This window comes from Ochlerotatus camptorhynchus, unplaced genomic scaffold (assembly GCF_037179485.1).
Source record: "Ochlerotatus camptorhynchus isolate MF236.1 unplaced genomic scaffold, CSIRO-AGI_Acam_v1.1 ptg000679l, whole genome shotgun sequence".
In the NCBI taxonomy this organism is placed as follows: domain Eukaryota; kingdom Metazoa; phylum Arthropoda; class Insecta; order Diptera; family Culicidae; genus Ochlerotatus; species Ochlerotatus camptorhynchus.
Genome location: NW_027041156.1, coordinates 200848 through 216207, shown reverse-complemented (window position 1 = coordinate 216207; position 15360 = coordinate 200848). Strand labels below are relative to the sequence as shown.

At 37.8% G+C, this 15360-nt stretch overlaps 1 protein-coding gene across 3 annotated transcripts in view; it reads right to left on the bottom strand.

The window, feature by feature from the left end:
- Window positions 1-15360, bottom strand: part of 2mit — a 169704-nt gene that overhangs the window by 22271 nt on the left and 132073 nt on the right. The window contains exons 2-4 of one of the 3 annotated variants that reach the window (XM_065238004.1): window positions 13706-13763; window positions 12827-13020; window positions 3971-5469 (exon numbers count right to left, since the gene is read on the bottom strand). In XM_065238004.1, the coding sequence (XP_065094076.1) occupies window positions 3971-5227 (1257 nt within the window). In that variant the 5' untranslated portion in view covers window positions 5228-5469; window positions 12827-13020; window positions 13706-13763. Of the gene's footprint in view, window positions 1-3970; window positions 5470-12826; window positions 13764-15360 lie in introns of all 3 variants that reach the window. The other 2 variants (XM_065238003.1, XM_065238005.1) reach the window with 2 other exon arrangements.

Below are 15360 nucleotides of genomic sequence, written 5' to 3'. Positions count from 1 at the left end.
TGTTGTTAAGAAGAAAAAAAAAAGAAAAAAGGAACACTTGATCAATATTCTCGAGCAATGAGGTATACATGGGGATATTCACTACGGATTTGTTTCCATGTTTGAAAATGATCGACAGAACGTGGGAAAACAGGCTGATGCAAGATTTTTTTTTAATTCTGCCGACGTGCCTCATTGGCGATCCAGCAGATCTAGCAGAGGACTGATGAACCTGAAATATGTCATAAAAAGGGAATGTTTGTACATATCTGGAAAAAATAACTTTCTTTACCATTTCGTCATGAATATCCCACAGGCCTCCGGTTGGTTTTGGTGGGGACACAGATGTGTGCATATCATCGTATACTCTTTCGGTACTATATATCTGTTCAGACCCAATTTTAACTAATGTATCCACCAGCTAAACGTCTTTGAACCTCTCGTCAAACTGCAATGAATTTTTTCCACCAAATCTTTCACTGAATCCATGTTCAACGTAAGAGATGTGCAAAGTTGAAGACAAAAAAAAAATCAATATTAAATTGCAATGCAAATGCACTGAAAACATTTTTTGGATCGAAACAAAAATCGAATGAAAAGGATCGATCTAGTCGATTTTTGTCGTGGTTGTTATCGATTAAAAAAATCGATTAATCGAACCAAAAGAATCGATCTTTTGTGTTTAGATCCAAGATCGCCCATTGCTATTTCCATGTTGTAGCCGGCGGGTTTGATTCTCGGTCCGGTCGAGGGAATTTTAGGATTGGAAATTTTCTCGATTTCCCTGGGCATAAGGTATTATTGTGCTTGCCACATAATATACAAATTCATTCATTGGCATCGAAAGCTTTACTAATAACTGTGGAAGTGCGTATCTTTTATTTTGGTAATTGATTTATTGATAAGGCTCAACCGAATTAACTTTACAGAGCCGAGGTTTCTTGTTCACTATACAAAACATCTTAAAACTATAGTAAAAAGATGCAATAAATTAAACACTTTATCTTCCTCTATCCAAAAAGCTTCCTCCATGAGAAACCGCTTCCAGTACATTCATTGTATGGCAGTATCGCCAACGAGGGGCAGAGCGCTTCCATTGCTGTCGTGGACGCAAAACGTAGTCAGCACTCACACACTCATCACGAAACGGTTGCTTTCCAAAGTCGACGACGCATCGACTGAAAGAACTGCTGATGAATAACAATGAGGAGGACCACACAATGGTTGCTGCCGAGTAAACAGACGATCGCGTAACACACATTGCGAGTGACCTGCTTCTGTCGACAGACGAAGGGCCACTGAAGTGCGTATCTAGAGCACGCAAAAAGCTAATGTGCGATAAGCAATAAGCTTGTAATGCGAAGAGGAAGAAAGATACAAAGATGAGATAGCATACCACATTAAGATATTCATATGTTATCGGTTCTTGCTCGGGTAGTGCAGTGTAGGATGGGGTTGGTGAATAGTTCTTCTTGTTCCTGAAGGTTTACCGTGTGCCTTCTACAGAAAATTTACTCGGGCTCCAGATAATGTTATCGGAAACAACTAAGCTGAAAAAAATAGTAGTCTATCTATCGACTCTAATTAACATTTGAGAAGTTGTAGAATACCTTTCAAAATCAATTATTTCAAATCGCAAAGTTTCTTTTAGTTTATTGACTTATCAAAATACAAAAATCTGCAGGAAGTTTTTTTTTTAAGATGGATATTCTGAAATTATGTAAATGTAAATGTAAATGTAAATGTATTTTTATATTTTGTGAGATACTTGGGCTACGGTTGTTTGTTGATATTGACTTTAAATGTCATCCATCACCGATACTAGATCTCAGTATTCGAGTTTCAGTTACGTCACCAAGCATGGATTATACACCGCAAGCATCTGTATAGGAGGCCATGTTTGTAGATATTAAAGAGTATGTAATTACAAACAAAAATGCACGTTGGAATAGAAAATTCTTATGTTGATGCGTTGATTCCAGAGGTTCAAGTGTCACCACAATGGTCTGAATGTGTATGTGTAAATCAAGAGATTTTTTTTCCATTCAATCAAATTTGCTCAGACAAAATTAATGACGCTGTCGTTCCACACCAGGTTGTGGTGACACTTGAATCACTGGTATCAATGCATCAAAATCAGAATTTTCTATTCCAACGTGCATTTTTGTTTGTGAATTACCGAATCACTTTTTATGCGGGTCGTTTTTAACGCGTATTTTAGAATTTACGCGTTTTTTATACGCGGTTCGTATCCCCTGCGTAAAAAGCGACTCCAGTTGTTTTTTTTATATTTCGTTGGAAAGTAGTCAATTTCAAATTGAAATCTTTAAAATACAGTCCTAACATTTTAACGTATCAAAACTAGTTTCTGAGCAAACATATTGATTTATTTTTCATCTTTTACGAAGCAAAAGTTGCGTTATATTGAGTTGAGCTACGTTGTATCGAAGATGCCTTACAAAATATGTAAGGGGTTTTGAGTGATTGTTAGACTTCCTCTACCACACTCGTAAGACACACTTAGATTTTCAGTTGATGCCCCTCCCCTACTCCCCTAAAATCTTAGTGAGATAAAAAAAAAATTAAAAAACCGTTGAATTTCGAGCTAGGATTATTTTTATATAAGTGCAGTCAACTCTCCATAACTCCATATTGAAGGGTCCATCAAGTTGTAGAATTAAAAAAAAAGTTGGTTGTTCATCCATAATTTTAAGAATAATACCTGTAATATCAGACTTAATTTACTCAATATGATTTCGAAAAATGGTTCATTAATATTTAGCGTTCAGCGGCGCCGGTGGTGTAGTGGTAAGCGTGATTGCCTCTCACCCCAGCAGGCCTGGGTTTAATCCCAGAAGACGCCGCCGGGATGTTCTGAGGTATAACATCTCTGATCACGCCTTCCTTCGGAGGGAAGTAAAGCCGTTGGTCCCAGGTTCATGAGTTGATGGGTCGATAGGTAGGGTCCAGGTGTGGGATCTGCCTCCCTGGCGTCGGTAGCATTGGTGCTCAGCACGGAAAACAAGATCGACGGAAAACAAATCAATGAAAAAAAATTATATATAAATAGGGTTAACTACGCCATTTCCGGCCTATTAGCACAACCCGCACTTAGTCTTCCTTAATCTAGCGCAGTTTAGCACCAAACGGAATGATATTATTACTGATGGCTTCCAAATATATTTACCTTTCCGTTTCCGTATGTACCGTGAGATTTGATAAAGAGAAACCAATCGTTGAGATATTGTCAAAAGTCTAACACTGCTTCTTGACGCCAAACTCGGCCTAACGCATTGGAACGCCATTGAAACGCCAATGAATTCACTTCGGCCTATCGGTTGAAGATAAAAATTGATTCGGTCGGAGAGCTTCTTTTGTTTTTTGGGAATAATGGGTGCAAACGTTCATATCACGCGTTCTCATTGACTTCGTTCCGTAACTTTTTAACTCAAGTATCGTACCAAATGCATAATTGACTTGTTAACTCTGAAATCATGGATTTATTTGAAGTTTTCTGCTCGATAGGCCCAAAATGGGCGATTAGGCCGAAGTAGTTCTCGACCCTATATAGCGTTTAAGTACGGTTAACGATTTTTCAGTCCACCAGCTATGGGCTGAAAGTTTCTATAATAAAGCAAAAAAAGAAGAGGAAATTTTTTTCAGTCATCATTAATTGTCTTTATGGAACAGTTAGAAGATACTGAGAGGTAATAATATATCACGTACGTTTGAGAAAATTTGCGAAAAAATCTACGTTCACCGGTGGAATTAAAACCCACAATTCCCCATTCAGTACATGGTGGACCTGATTATTTGGCTAATGACATTTGAGTGTCGAAGCCGTTTCCTTCCCTAGTTCAATATAAAAGTCCATTATAAAACGATTGTGAATTGCTGCGAACATATAAAAAGACAGCCATTGCAGCGGAAACTCCTCTTGCCGTTCCACAGATTCAACTGATAAAAAAAAACAAGTTTCAAAAATACTTACGCTCAGCAAATTATTGGTCAACTTCAGCGATTTAACCGACTGCGCCAGTGCCGTCGGGATGTGGCACAGCCCAGTTCCGCTAGCGTCCAGCTCTTTCAAGCTCCAGGAGGCTACAAACTCGTGCATGACCGGTCCGAGGCGCGCATTGTACGCCAACGAAAGGCCAATCAGTGCCGGAATGCCCTGAAGCGCCCGAATCGAGCCCGGTCCGATGTCGTTGCGCGACAGGTCCAGAAATTGCAGATTTAGCAGATAGGAGAACGTGTCATTTTCAATAACATCGATTCGATTTCCGGCGAGGTTCAGATGCTCTAGGTTGATAAGATTGTAGAAAATGGAACGATTCAGCCGCTTGATTACGTTTTCGGAAATGTCTAACCGGTGCAGCGAGTGGGTGTGGAAGCAGAAACTTTTGTCTATAGTTTCCAGTTGATTGCAGCTGAGATCCAGATCGGTCAGATTTCGTAGCATCAGAGGGAGAAGTGCTACCCTACTGGATATGGAATTGCAGGAGATATCCAGCCGAGTCAAATGCTGCAGGTGGGTGGTAGAAAATGACTTTATGTGATTGCTCGACAGATTCAAATATTTTAGTGCGGGAAACTTCAGTCCAATTGCGGAGGTGAGATTATTTTCCGACAAGTCTAGCCATGAGAGACCGGAAAAGTTTCCTTGCACATGTTCCGGAAGTTCCTCCGATAGGCTGTTTCTCGATAGGTCTAATGCACTGATATCACTGAAGTTGTAGTAGTGACTTATCTCGTAATTAATCTGCCTGTGGCTGTAGTTTGACAACTCTTCTGCTAAACGCTTGCCATCACTAAGCTTCTTGTTTGATAAGTTTAGAATATTGAAATTGCTATTTGTACTAGAGTTACTAGGGCTTCGTTTCCACCTCACATTTGCACTAAACCGAGAGTCACGTTTGTTCTGGAAATCCTTAACATCGTAATCAGACTTTACGGGAGATAAAGTTTTATCGTGGCTATTCACATAAAATTCTCGCTCAAGCATCAAATTTCTATGCACAGCGGGCGTCTGCTTATTGTCTGGTCGGTTTCCGGCGCCAACGGTGTCACGAATCGATTGAAACTTGCCTCTTGGGATGTCCACCCCCGTTACCGCTCCTGTCGTCGAGGGTGCCGTGGCAACGTTGGCAGCTGTGCATATAATTAGCAAACATGACGCATTTATGATTACATGTTTCATCATCAACCAACGTCGGAATGCTATCGTGGTCATTTTGAACGTGTTCATTATTTCTACAACAGCGATTATTATTATTATTATTTTTATTATTATTATCGTTATTATTATTATGCTTATCACACAAATTGAGAGACTGACTCTTAGCAACTTGGCTCTCCGTATGGCACTAAAGTGGTCTACTACCGATGGGATGATAAAACTGTTCCGATATTGTGGTCAACCACAAAGGGGCTGGTGGTTTTGTGCGCTTATGTTACCATCAACTTAGTGGACGTGATGAGCAGCGATTACTGAAATGATAAAAAGAATGAAAATTAATGTAACATTATTGTACTACTCCAGAAGTCCGTTGTAATGAGTTGTGGCTTATATTGTGAATAACACAGAAGTTGTTAGTTTCCTTATGTTGAATGGTTTCAGGGTGTATCATACTGGAGATGGCTATTTTCCCATTGAAATAAATTGTGACTACATTTTTTTGTTATTTGACTAAGAGTTTCAATTTACTGCGTTTTTAAGTTTGAGGTATGTTACATTTCGTATTTTAAAACTAAACAGAAACAAAATCTATTGGCAAAAATATTATATTGTTGTTTCTTTGCACTCATAGTCAACTACACTGAAATCATGGTAGATCTAACGGTATTATGCGTGGTTATATTGAAAATAAGTGATTTATGAAAAATAGTACTCCTAACTATGATCCTTGTTTCAGTGTTCCGAACACAGCAAAAAATTAATGTTAATATCACATCAAAGTGGATGCACTTCTAAAGTGTCGAAAACATGGTGTAATATTACTTGCCAAAAAGGATAAAATTATCATTAATACAGAGCATGAACTGACATTACGCATTTGTTTATTGTTGTGGCCATAAAAATTACATAAGATTTTCGATATGATTGACGTGCATCCTCTTGGATGTATTATTAAAATAAATTTGTTTTTGCTGTGTAAGTGGGGGTGATATTGGACCAAAAAATCAAAATTTTTCGTTCTTTACCTTACAGCATTCACATTTTAGCAAGGAAAAAACATTTAATCATGTGAATATATTTATGAATGATATACACTCAGGTATTGTTAACACGGGAAATATGTACAGTGTGAAAAAGCCTACCAAGATGTTGATTTTTCACATCCTTAAAGATATATAAAAAAAAGGGGTTTGATGCCAATCGTAATTTTAGCATGCTATAGTTCATCTATATGTATTTTAAAAATTAATATATTTACATAAATATGCTATGGTCCATATAGATTATTTTAAAAATTTCTGTATTTACACAAAAAAATAGATTTTTTTTAATCTATGCAATGGCTTAATGTGATTCGAACGACCACGCTTAAAAAAACCGTGTTAAAAAGACTTGTGTTTTTTCACGACTGTCGGGGAAATGGTTGATTGAAGTTGATATCTCATTTTACTGAAATTAAATAAAAAATAGACCAATGTAAATCCTTATGGGGGTGACATTGGGCCAAAACTAAAATTTGGCCATGTCCTACTTTTTTTTTATTTCGTTCCACTGTGCGCCATAGGATTTTCTGAGGCTTTAAATCTCTGATCTCGCCTTCCTTCGAAAGGAAAGTAAAGCCGTTGGTCCGTCCATGAGTTGATGGATTATAGGTAGGGTCCAGGTGTGGGAGCTGCCTTCCTGGCGTCGGTAGCATTGGTACTCAGTACAGAAAACAAGATCGGCGGAAATCAAAACAAAAAAAAAAACTTCGCTATTGCGCATTTTAAGATTTTTTAACTTATGAAAGCTTATCAAAAATGCTAACTTTTTTAAATTTCACACAATGGACGCTTTAAAACTGACAAAAATCGTGGAATATCAAGTTTAAATAAAAAAAAAATTAACTTGTGTTTCACAAACAATTTCTTTAAAATTTGTTTGCGGTAAATTTGTTTAGTCTTAAAAATAGTTTCTTTTGCACAAATGACAAAAAATTGCGAGAAAACACAGTTCGAACATTTTATTAAATGTAAATTTTTTGTCAATTATAATTTTTCCATTGTGCCATGACAAAACTACGAATGAAGAAAGAGGGAGGCTATTGCGGCTTGTCACCCAATCAAACAATATTGGATCTTCGTCAAGCGGGACCTGAAGAAGACCCAAAAAACTGTTTGAAGCGAAAAGCAGTTTAAAGCAAACTGGCGTTCTGCTGCGAACAAATAGACGAGGTGGCTGTAGGCCCGGTAATCTAGATTCGTCCAACCGGAAGCTTAGCTGAATATTTTTCATGTATTTTATAGTAATTGAAATTAAAAAAAGATTAACCGCATGTACACGCACTCTGGTTTGACATAATTTTAATCGTAACACCCTTTACTCTGGCGCACCATGCCTTTTTTGACAATGTGTGCTATAATTTCCTTAATTATTACAACCTATTTTTTTTTTTGTAAAACTATTGCAACATAGTCGGTCAGTTCAGCTTCGAACCTGTTCGGATACGGTTGTGTATAAGTTTATTTCTGTTTTGTGCGTGCGTTCGCTGATTTTGCCAGATTAGCGCTGGCACTCTGCCTCCCGGACGGTTATACGTGTGTGATTGGTGGTTTTCTCGCTTTCCGAGAAGTTTTGGAATCGAAAAAGAAAACGTGATGCATCATGTTTGCAGGCATCAGAAGAAGTGTCGCTATCTGCGTTCACAGGAGTGGAACTTCAAATCAGAAAGTGGCTCCACTGGTCATTTGCGAACACTAGCGCACCTAGCGGTAGAAGGCATCTTCGGCCTGTAGTTAAGATAGGCAGCATGCTATGATAGTGTGAGTGCACATAGAAAGCCTATGTGGAACGCTACCACATCACATCGCTCGTTGAGTAGAAAAACGAGCACTTTTTGATTCACCGATTTGTTTGCACTTCCCCTTCTGTTCTGTGCTGCGTTGTTTGTTTTTTTTTTCTTCGCTTGTGCTCCCGGTACAGAAATTTGTGGCGTCGCGTGCGATAGTTTTTGATTTCAGTTTGTTTACGCGTTGTATGATTTTGTGAGCGGTCGCTTCGTGTTCGCGTCATGGAGCAATCGACTACATTCGACCAGAGGATTGAACTACGTAGGGCGGGTCTATGATCGGAGCTACTACACCAAGCGTGACATAGCTGCTTGCAAGGGATTCAGTTGGACTGATTTGGTGAGATTGTTCCATTTTTCTACTTTTGTCTATTTAAACTTAATTTCTATGAATGCGTATCGTTTGGAATCATTTGATTCGGATGAGACTCTTAACTTTTATTTGCTTACATTGTGTTTCAATTGGTATTCTTAAGAACTTCATAAAATAAGGTTTCAATATTTAAATTGAGCAGATCGACTAGCCTGGTGTCTGCCGCTTTTGCTTACTGAGTAGAAGACCGTCGGGGATCCACATTGTAAAGATTCCCTATTTTCAGCTTTTTTACAGGCTGGAGTTGTTGTTTGAACCATTTAGTTTATCAATTTAATTTATCTGTATAACAATTATTCACAAGCATTCTTCCAGGTCAATTCAAGAATAGTTTGATGATGATAAATCTTCCTAATATTCACATTACAGTTATGACCCGATCCTGTCTATCTCTCCGCGCATCAGACTGTTATTTTTCAATAATTCCACATAATTGTAATTTCATACCTTCCTCCTTCAAGATGAATGTTTAAGATACGCATACTTTGCTAGCTGACAAAATGGGGTCATTGCTGTATAATTATTCTCTTTTTGCAGCCTTCATTCAGACTGGATCTATTGATTTAAATTATTTGAGTTTTCTTCCAGCTCTTTGATGACGGAACATCACTAGATTTATACTGTAATGATTCACTCTTACAGCTTTCACCCTGGTTTTGTCTGTTGATTTGATTTGTTTGAATTGGTTTTCAGCTCTTTGGTGTTGGCAGTCGCGGGCGATCAATTTTGCTCATGCTCATGCTCTAAGTTCATTTTCAGCATTTCGATGATGGAACGTCTTCAGATTTATATTATAATGGGGCTTATTACGGATGTCACATCACGGTGAAAAGTTGTCACTTGTCGTCACGGTGAAGTGATTCCCATTTGATTTGTACGGTAATCACGGCTCTTATTCTGAGTATCACTTGCTTATCACCGTGTAGTGACACCCGTAATAAGGCCCAATGATACACCATTTGGTTTTGGCTTCGGGCAAATCCAAGTATAATGCATGATAACACTGATTCATTTAAAACCATGGTCGCATCACTTATCAAGGTGAATCCTGATCCAACGAACCCAACTTACTAACAAAAATCTCCTTTTCTGTGTCTTTTATTGGAAATTTCAGGGTTACATCTTCCTTATTGGGAGCTGAGGAGACATAGAGCTGCATCATATTGTATGTAAAATAATTATTATTTTCATTGCGGAATACCAGTTTTTTTTATCCATATAAATATATTTTCATTATTACGTATTTTAATGTTCTGATATATTTCATTTCTCCATTACATATGTTTACTATATATATAAATAAATACTGGGTTGGGAGGGAGCATCAGGGTATCATTTGACCTGACACTGGACGATTGGAGTGGTATGACAACCGGAGTCTAGGAGGGAATAAACACTATCATTTTCTTTATCCTACCGATTCGATTGTGATGGTGTGAATTCTACTCCAACAGTTTCAGTGAGATTGACGCGCCCTTCTTAACAAACCATCCTGTAGGAAGCTTAATAAGTATTGCGAATTGCGTTATTCGATTTGTTGGATCGTATCGTTGGAAGGAGATTCTTAAATTCCCGTGGATTTCGCGTAAGTGCCTCTGCTTACGGGTCCACCCCACCGTTTTTGGCCCTTCATACAGCGATATTGTGAATTCAGATCGGTAGCTCAAATTGATCTTGCTATTAAGTGGAGCTGCATACAAGACAAGATCTTCGAAGGGATGGTGGCTACCTTACATACATACAAAACTATAGCAACATAGTCGGTATTCTTCTATTAATGGAAAGAACCTAGGCCAATATCTCAAGACACTCCGGAGATACTGGTTTTAATAATGGATTATGCCAAAACACTGTAGGCGGGAAAAGGCAAGGAGTTTTTTTTTCCTCTGTTCGGGACCTAACACCACTGCGACCAGTAATTTGATCTATTGTAGTATATCCCGTGTTCTTAGTTTAGTGCATGTCGTATTACTTCATCACTATTGAGAAATGATGAAGTATTCGATTTTTTTACAGTTGTCATTCTCGCATTTATCGCAAGGATCCGACTCTAATTGAAAGGTTCCGCTATTCATACCCTTCGGAGTGATGAAACACCCTCCAAAAGCGCGCCCCTTTGTCAGTCAAAATTGGATTCCTTAGCAACAAAATTAAGGAATGACACCGATAATGACCATGCATCAGAACCCTAGTCTTAACCACTTCAAACTAGGGAACAGCGAATAGAAGATTAGGAATCACATAGATGAAGACTTACTAACTCATTTTTTCCTTGCTTCAAGATCATCCTCGGTGGACAAAGCCGAGTCTTGTCACTATCAACAAGGCATAAACAGTAACAAGGACTAAGATGTGTTCCTTGGATTACTGAAAAATCCTGTTCCCCTAGTTTGAAGTAGTCAGAACTAGGAATCGGTGGTAGATCTTACATCCCGTAATGTACCACGAGAAGGTGATCTACCCAAGGCAAGGAGTTAGAAAGCATGTTAAAGTTAGACGGTTAGATTTCGAAAGGAAATAAATAAAGATAAGAGGAGTTGGTTGGAAATGCTAACATGAAGCTTTAGTGTGATAATTTATTAGCTAGAGAATGATCTTTAGAAGAGAGTAGGTGGATAGTTCCGTTAGAGAACGGCAGTATGAAAATTGAAAAGAAGTTGAAAATGAGCGAAGGGCCATTAATGCGACAGTTTTTAAAGTTAGACGCACATCTTTTGCCTAACCCGTACGATATACGCGGAGACTTGAAGTATGTCTCCAAGTCTACAGGCAAAAAATGTGCGTCCTTCTTTTACTCATAAACTGACTGACCTAAAACCCCTCTTTTTCAACTTCTATTCAATTTTCATACTGCCGTACTCTAACGGAACTATCCACCTACTCTCTTCTAAAGATCATTCTCTAGCTAATAAATTATCACACTAAAGCTTCATGTTAGCATTTCCAACCAACTCTGAAAATCGCTAACTTCGCGTATGAAGTAACATAAAAAAAAACACTTTGAAAGATATTATCAAAGTCGTAAAGTGATAGAGGAGGTTATTGAATAATGCATACATAATGATTGGATAATTCCTCTAATTGGTGTAAATTAAACAATTTCTGATGAGAAATGTTATTACTAGGACATCGTTGCTTGCTATTTTCAGAATTCACACAAGCACAACATCAGCAGCTCTTATTATGAGGAAAACTAAAATACATACATTCGTGACTGGTCTTCGGCGACATTGTCGTATGACAGAGCCTGTCATATGACATTTTAGTTTGGTACTGTAATTTGATAGCTTGTTTTGCAAGTGTCGGAAGCAAAGGCAGTCGATTATCACAGAAAAAATGTGGACTACGGTCACCGCTTACAAGACTGGTCACGATTACCTGAGATTCGTCAAATAATGTAAATATTATTGCTCCGTAAACCGACATTTTTTCACTCAGATAAACAGTAAGGTGTGACCACATTTCAGCATACCTCACTTCACTTCAGTACAACCAAATCAGTCTCTGACAGTCGTGTACAAATTATTTAATAGTATTCGTAATGTATCTCGTCAGCAAAGCATTTAATCGAAGACAACATATCAAGTAGACTGGCAGCTCTTCCATTTTCTCGCATGACCGTTAAGAGACAGGTACAATTGCGTCATCTGCCGCTCAAAGGTAAATGCTTCGAACGAATTTGATAGCAAACATTACATCCTCAGAAGAAAGGTTTGTGTATCTGATCACTTTTCTATGCGTTGCTTCCACCTTCGCTCAAGTGCAGCGCTACTGCATCTGTCGTTTGGATCCTGGCAAAGTTGCCAGTCTTCTTTGATTTGGTGCAAGAATGTTGAATGTAAGCTGTTTGTATTCATTTTGTTTTTTACGTCTATGACGGAAATGGGTCCCATATGCCGAGGTAGTGCTGCACCCTACAATGAAGGGAATGAACCATTTTTAGGGTTCTTTCAACATAATTTTATCATAACGTAATATAACATCAATAAAAAAAATCGAAAGATGTGTTCGGAATAGAACGTAGACCGAGAGCCTATCCCGTTACCCTATAGTTTTGCATCCAGTTACTCTATAAATGTCCTTAGATGTGCCACTGGATTGTAATAGTTATCACACACAAATATTCAATAAATACCCGCTTTTCAAATGCGTTGAATTAGGCGCAAAGACATATTGAAGAATTTTATTTTTTAGCAAGATTATGTCACACATATTGGTAGTTGTATATTTTTCTTTTATACAACTTCAGCAACACTGCTTTTTGGTAGAAATAGTTTATCGCTAGTACCTTCAAAACTTTTTCATCACTTAGTTTAAATTACGTTTTTCTTAACTACGCGAATGATGGCGGTTTACGCTATTCTAGATGTTTATATATCTAAAAAAAGTGAGGGATTTCGGTCAAACTTTAGGTTTTACTCCTTTGTGCAGCTGTTGCCTATCCAGTACCCTTGCCTCATACACTTACCTTCGAATCGAAATGAACAGCACGATGATGGGAGTCCTGCCAGCTGCAAATGGCGCAATTTACGATTATGTCGTAGAATCCGTTTCCGCAGCAGCAATAACCATTCGTTGCCTCTGCCTCTGCTTCTATCTCACTTGGTCCAGTGCTTTACTGGTGCAACTTCCGCCAAAGTCATCTGGTGGCGCGGTACGCATCTGTCGTGATTTAATTATAACACATCGTTAGCCACTTTATTACAGTTCGATGCACAGCCACTTGTTCTGCCTGCTTTCATTTCCACTTCAATCAAGCCTCGGCTCAATTGCTGTCCCTCAAACTGAAACCACCACCACTGACGATGATGATGATGATGATGATGATGATGACGATGATGATGGGAGGTATAGGTCATACTGGGAAAATGGTTTTCGGAAAAAGCAAAGTATCCAGGCTTGTGAAAACAGTTGCGTTGGCAATTAATTTCACTGGCACTCCCTTGGTTTTTTCCTTCTCCTTGAGCGCTAAACCCTCCCTTCTTTTACTCTAGCACTGCTGATGCAACAGATCCTTGCTGCCATTATCTTTGCAACGTTTGCCACCAAATAATTTGTATCGTTTCCCAACTTTTCCCTTTTTAATTGATTCAAAACCTCTTTGTATTTCCCTCGTCAAATTTTGCCTTTTTAAAGATGGTAGGAGAACCAAAGGTACCGCAAAAATAACGCAGCGGATATTTATAGATCCTATGCTTTGATGTCCCTTTGTGCTTTGGATTTCCTTAGAATCACAAAATAATGCGCTCGCTTCAGGCTCCTTCGGGATTCGTATTTACTAGTCTGGAACAGAAAAGCCCCGCTTGGGGATTGGACCTTAATAGAGCCATTTTTCCGGTGAAAATACCTTCACTGCTTTGCGACTGTGGCGCTAACGTTACTGGCTCCGACCTGTCGAGGGACTTCTGAAAATTAAAAGTAATAAGAAATGAAAAAGGCGATTAACTGGATGCTCATTTTGGCGTATCCCATTGGCTTAGGGATTATTGGTGGCTTTACGGGAAAAATAAATATGGTTGGATAATGGGTAATAACCTCATATATGTTTTCTTGAAGAATATTAACCTTAGATTGTAGTTTAATTAACTTTGTGATTAGATTGTATTGTGTTAAATATTCCAATTGTTTTTGCAATTTCGCAAAGCGATCCTACAATCTTGTTCTAAGCGACAGGTAGGAAACGCTCCACGTTTCCGACCAGGTACAAATTCCACTGACGTTAACAACGGTTAGCAAGGAACAAATTCTACATTCGTACCCTTAGATACAAATATCACCCCTGCTTCAAATTTTTCATCTATACCTACTCCCCTTACTGCTATCAATGTTCAGCGAGTAAATGGAGCTACCTATGCTGCTATTGCAACGGGTAGATATCAAAATACTAGCCAATATAATTCTAAAGGAAATTTTGCTCCTAAAATGGAATTTTTACAGAAATCATTAATTGACATGATTACTGATATGCTAAAATCTAACTCCATGTTTGATGCTATTCAAACTGGAGTAAAATTTGCGAACAATTTCGTCATGACTTTGAAATTCAGTAATGGATTTTAAATCATTAAATATTTTAAAATGTTCGATCTCTTAAAAATAATGAAGACGAGCTATTTAGCTTTTTGAGAGTTCAAAATGTGCATATTGCCGTTATAACTGAAACGTTCCTTAAACCTTTTTTTTCATTTATCTGAATGATCGTCTTGATGGACCCTGTGGTGGCGTTGCCATCATTGTTCATAGACGAATCAAACATAAAATTCTCTCTTCGTTTGAAACCAAAGTTTTTGAAACTTTGGACAACTTACGTTTATAGCTGCCTATTTTCCATTCCAATTCGTAGGCCAGCAAAAGAATTTTTCTCAAGGGTGACCTTGAGAAACTTACCCCTCATAGGTCAGAATTCTTCATTATTGGAGATTTTAAAGCAAAAAACCGCTTATGGATAAATGCTAAAAGCAATTTCAATGGTAAAATTCTGTTTGATAATTGTTGTGCAGGTTATTACACTATTCAATACCCAAACAGCCTCAATTACCATAGAGCTGATTGGCAGCAATATCGAACATTGAACTATAACTTTGATCCAAATATTCCTTTGCATTGAATTATAACTTTGATCCAAATATTCCTTTGCAAATCAAAGATGATATTAACAATGCCCTTGAATCTCTATAAACTACTTCTATAGTTGAAACAGAAGCCGTTAAATTCGATTCAATTATAATAGACGACGACCTTCAAATATTGGGAAAAATTATCAAAAATCCAAGAAAATCAGTTTCTTCCTTAGATTTTTGTCAAAAATTACATGCAAAAAAAATTTTCAATCCCATCATGAAAAAAAAGTTGGACTCTCAGAAAAACCGAAAAGTTGATGTTTTGTGGTTTTTTGAGTCCAACTTTATGCCATAATGACTTATAAAACATGTTTTACACGTGAATTTTCTTTAAAAAATTAGAAAAAAATGTGATTTTTTTAGATTTTTGATACTTTTTTTT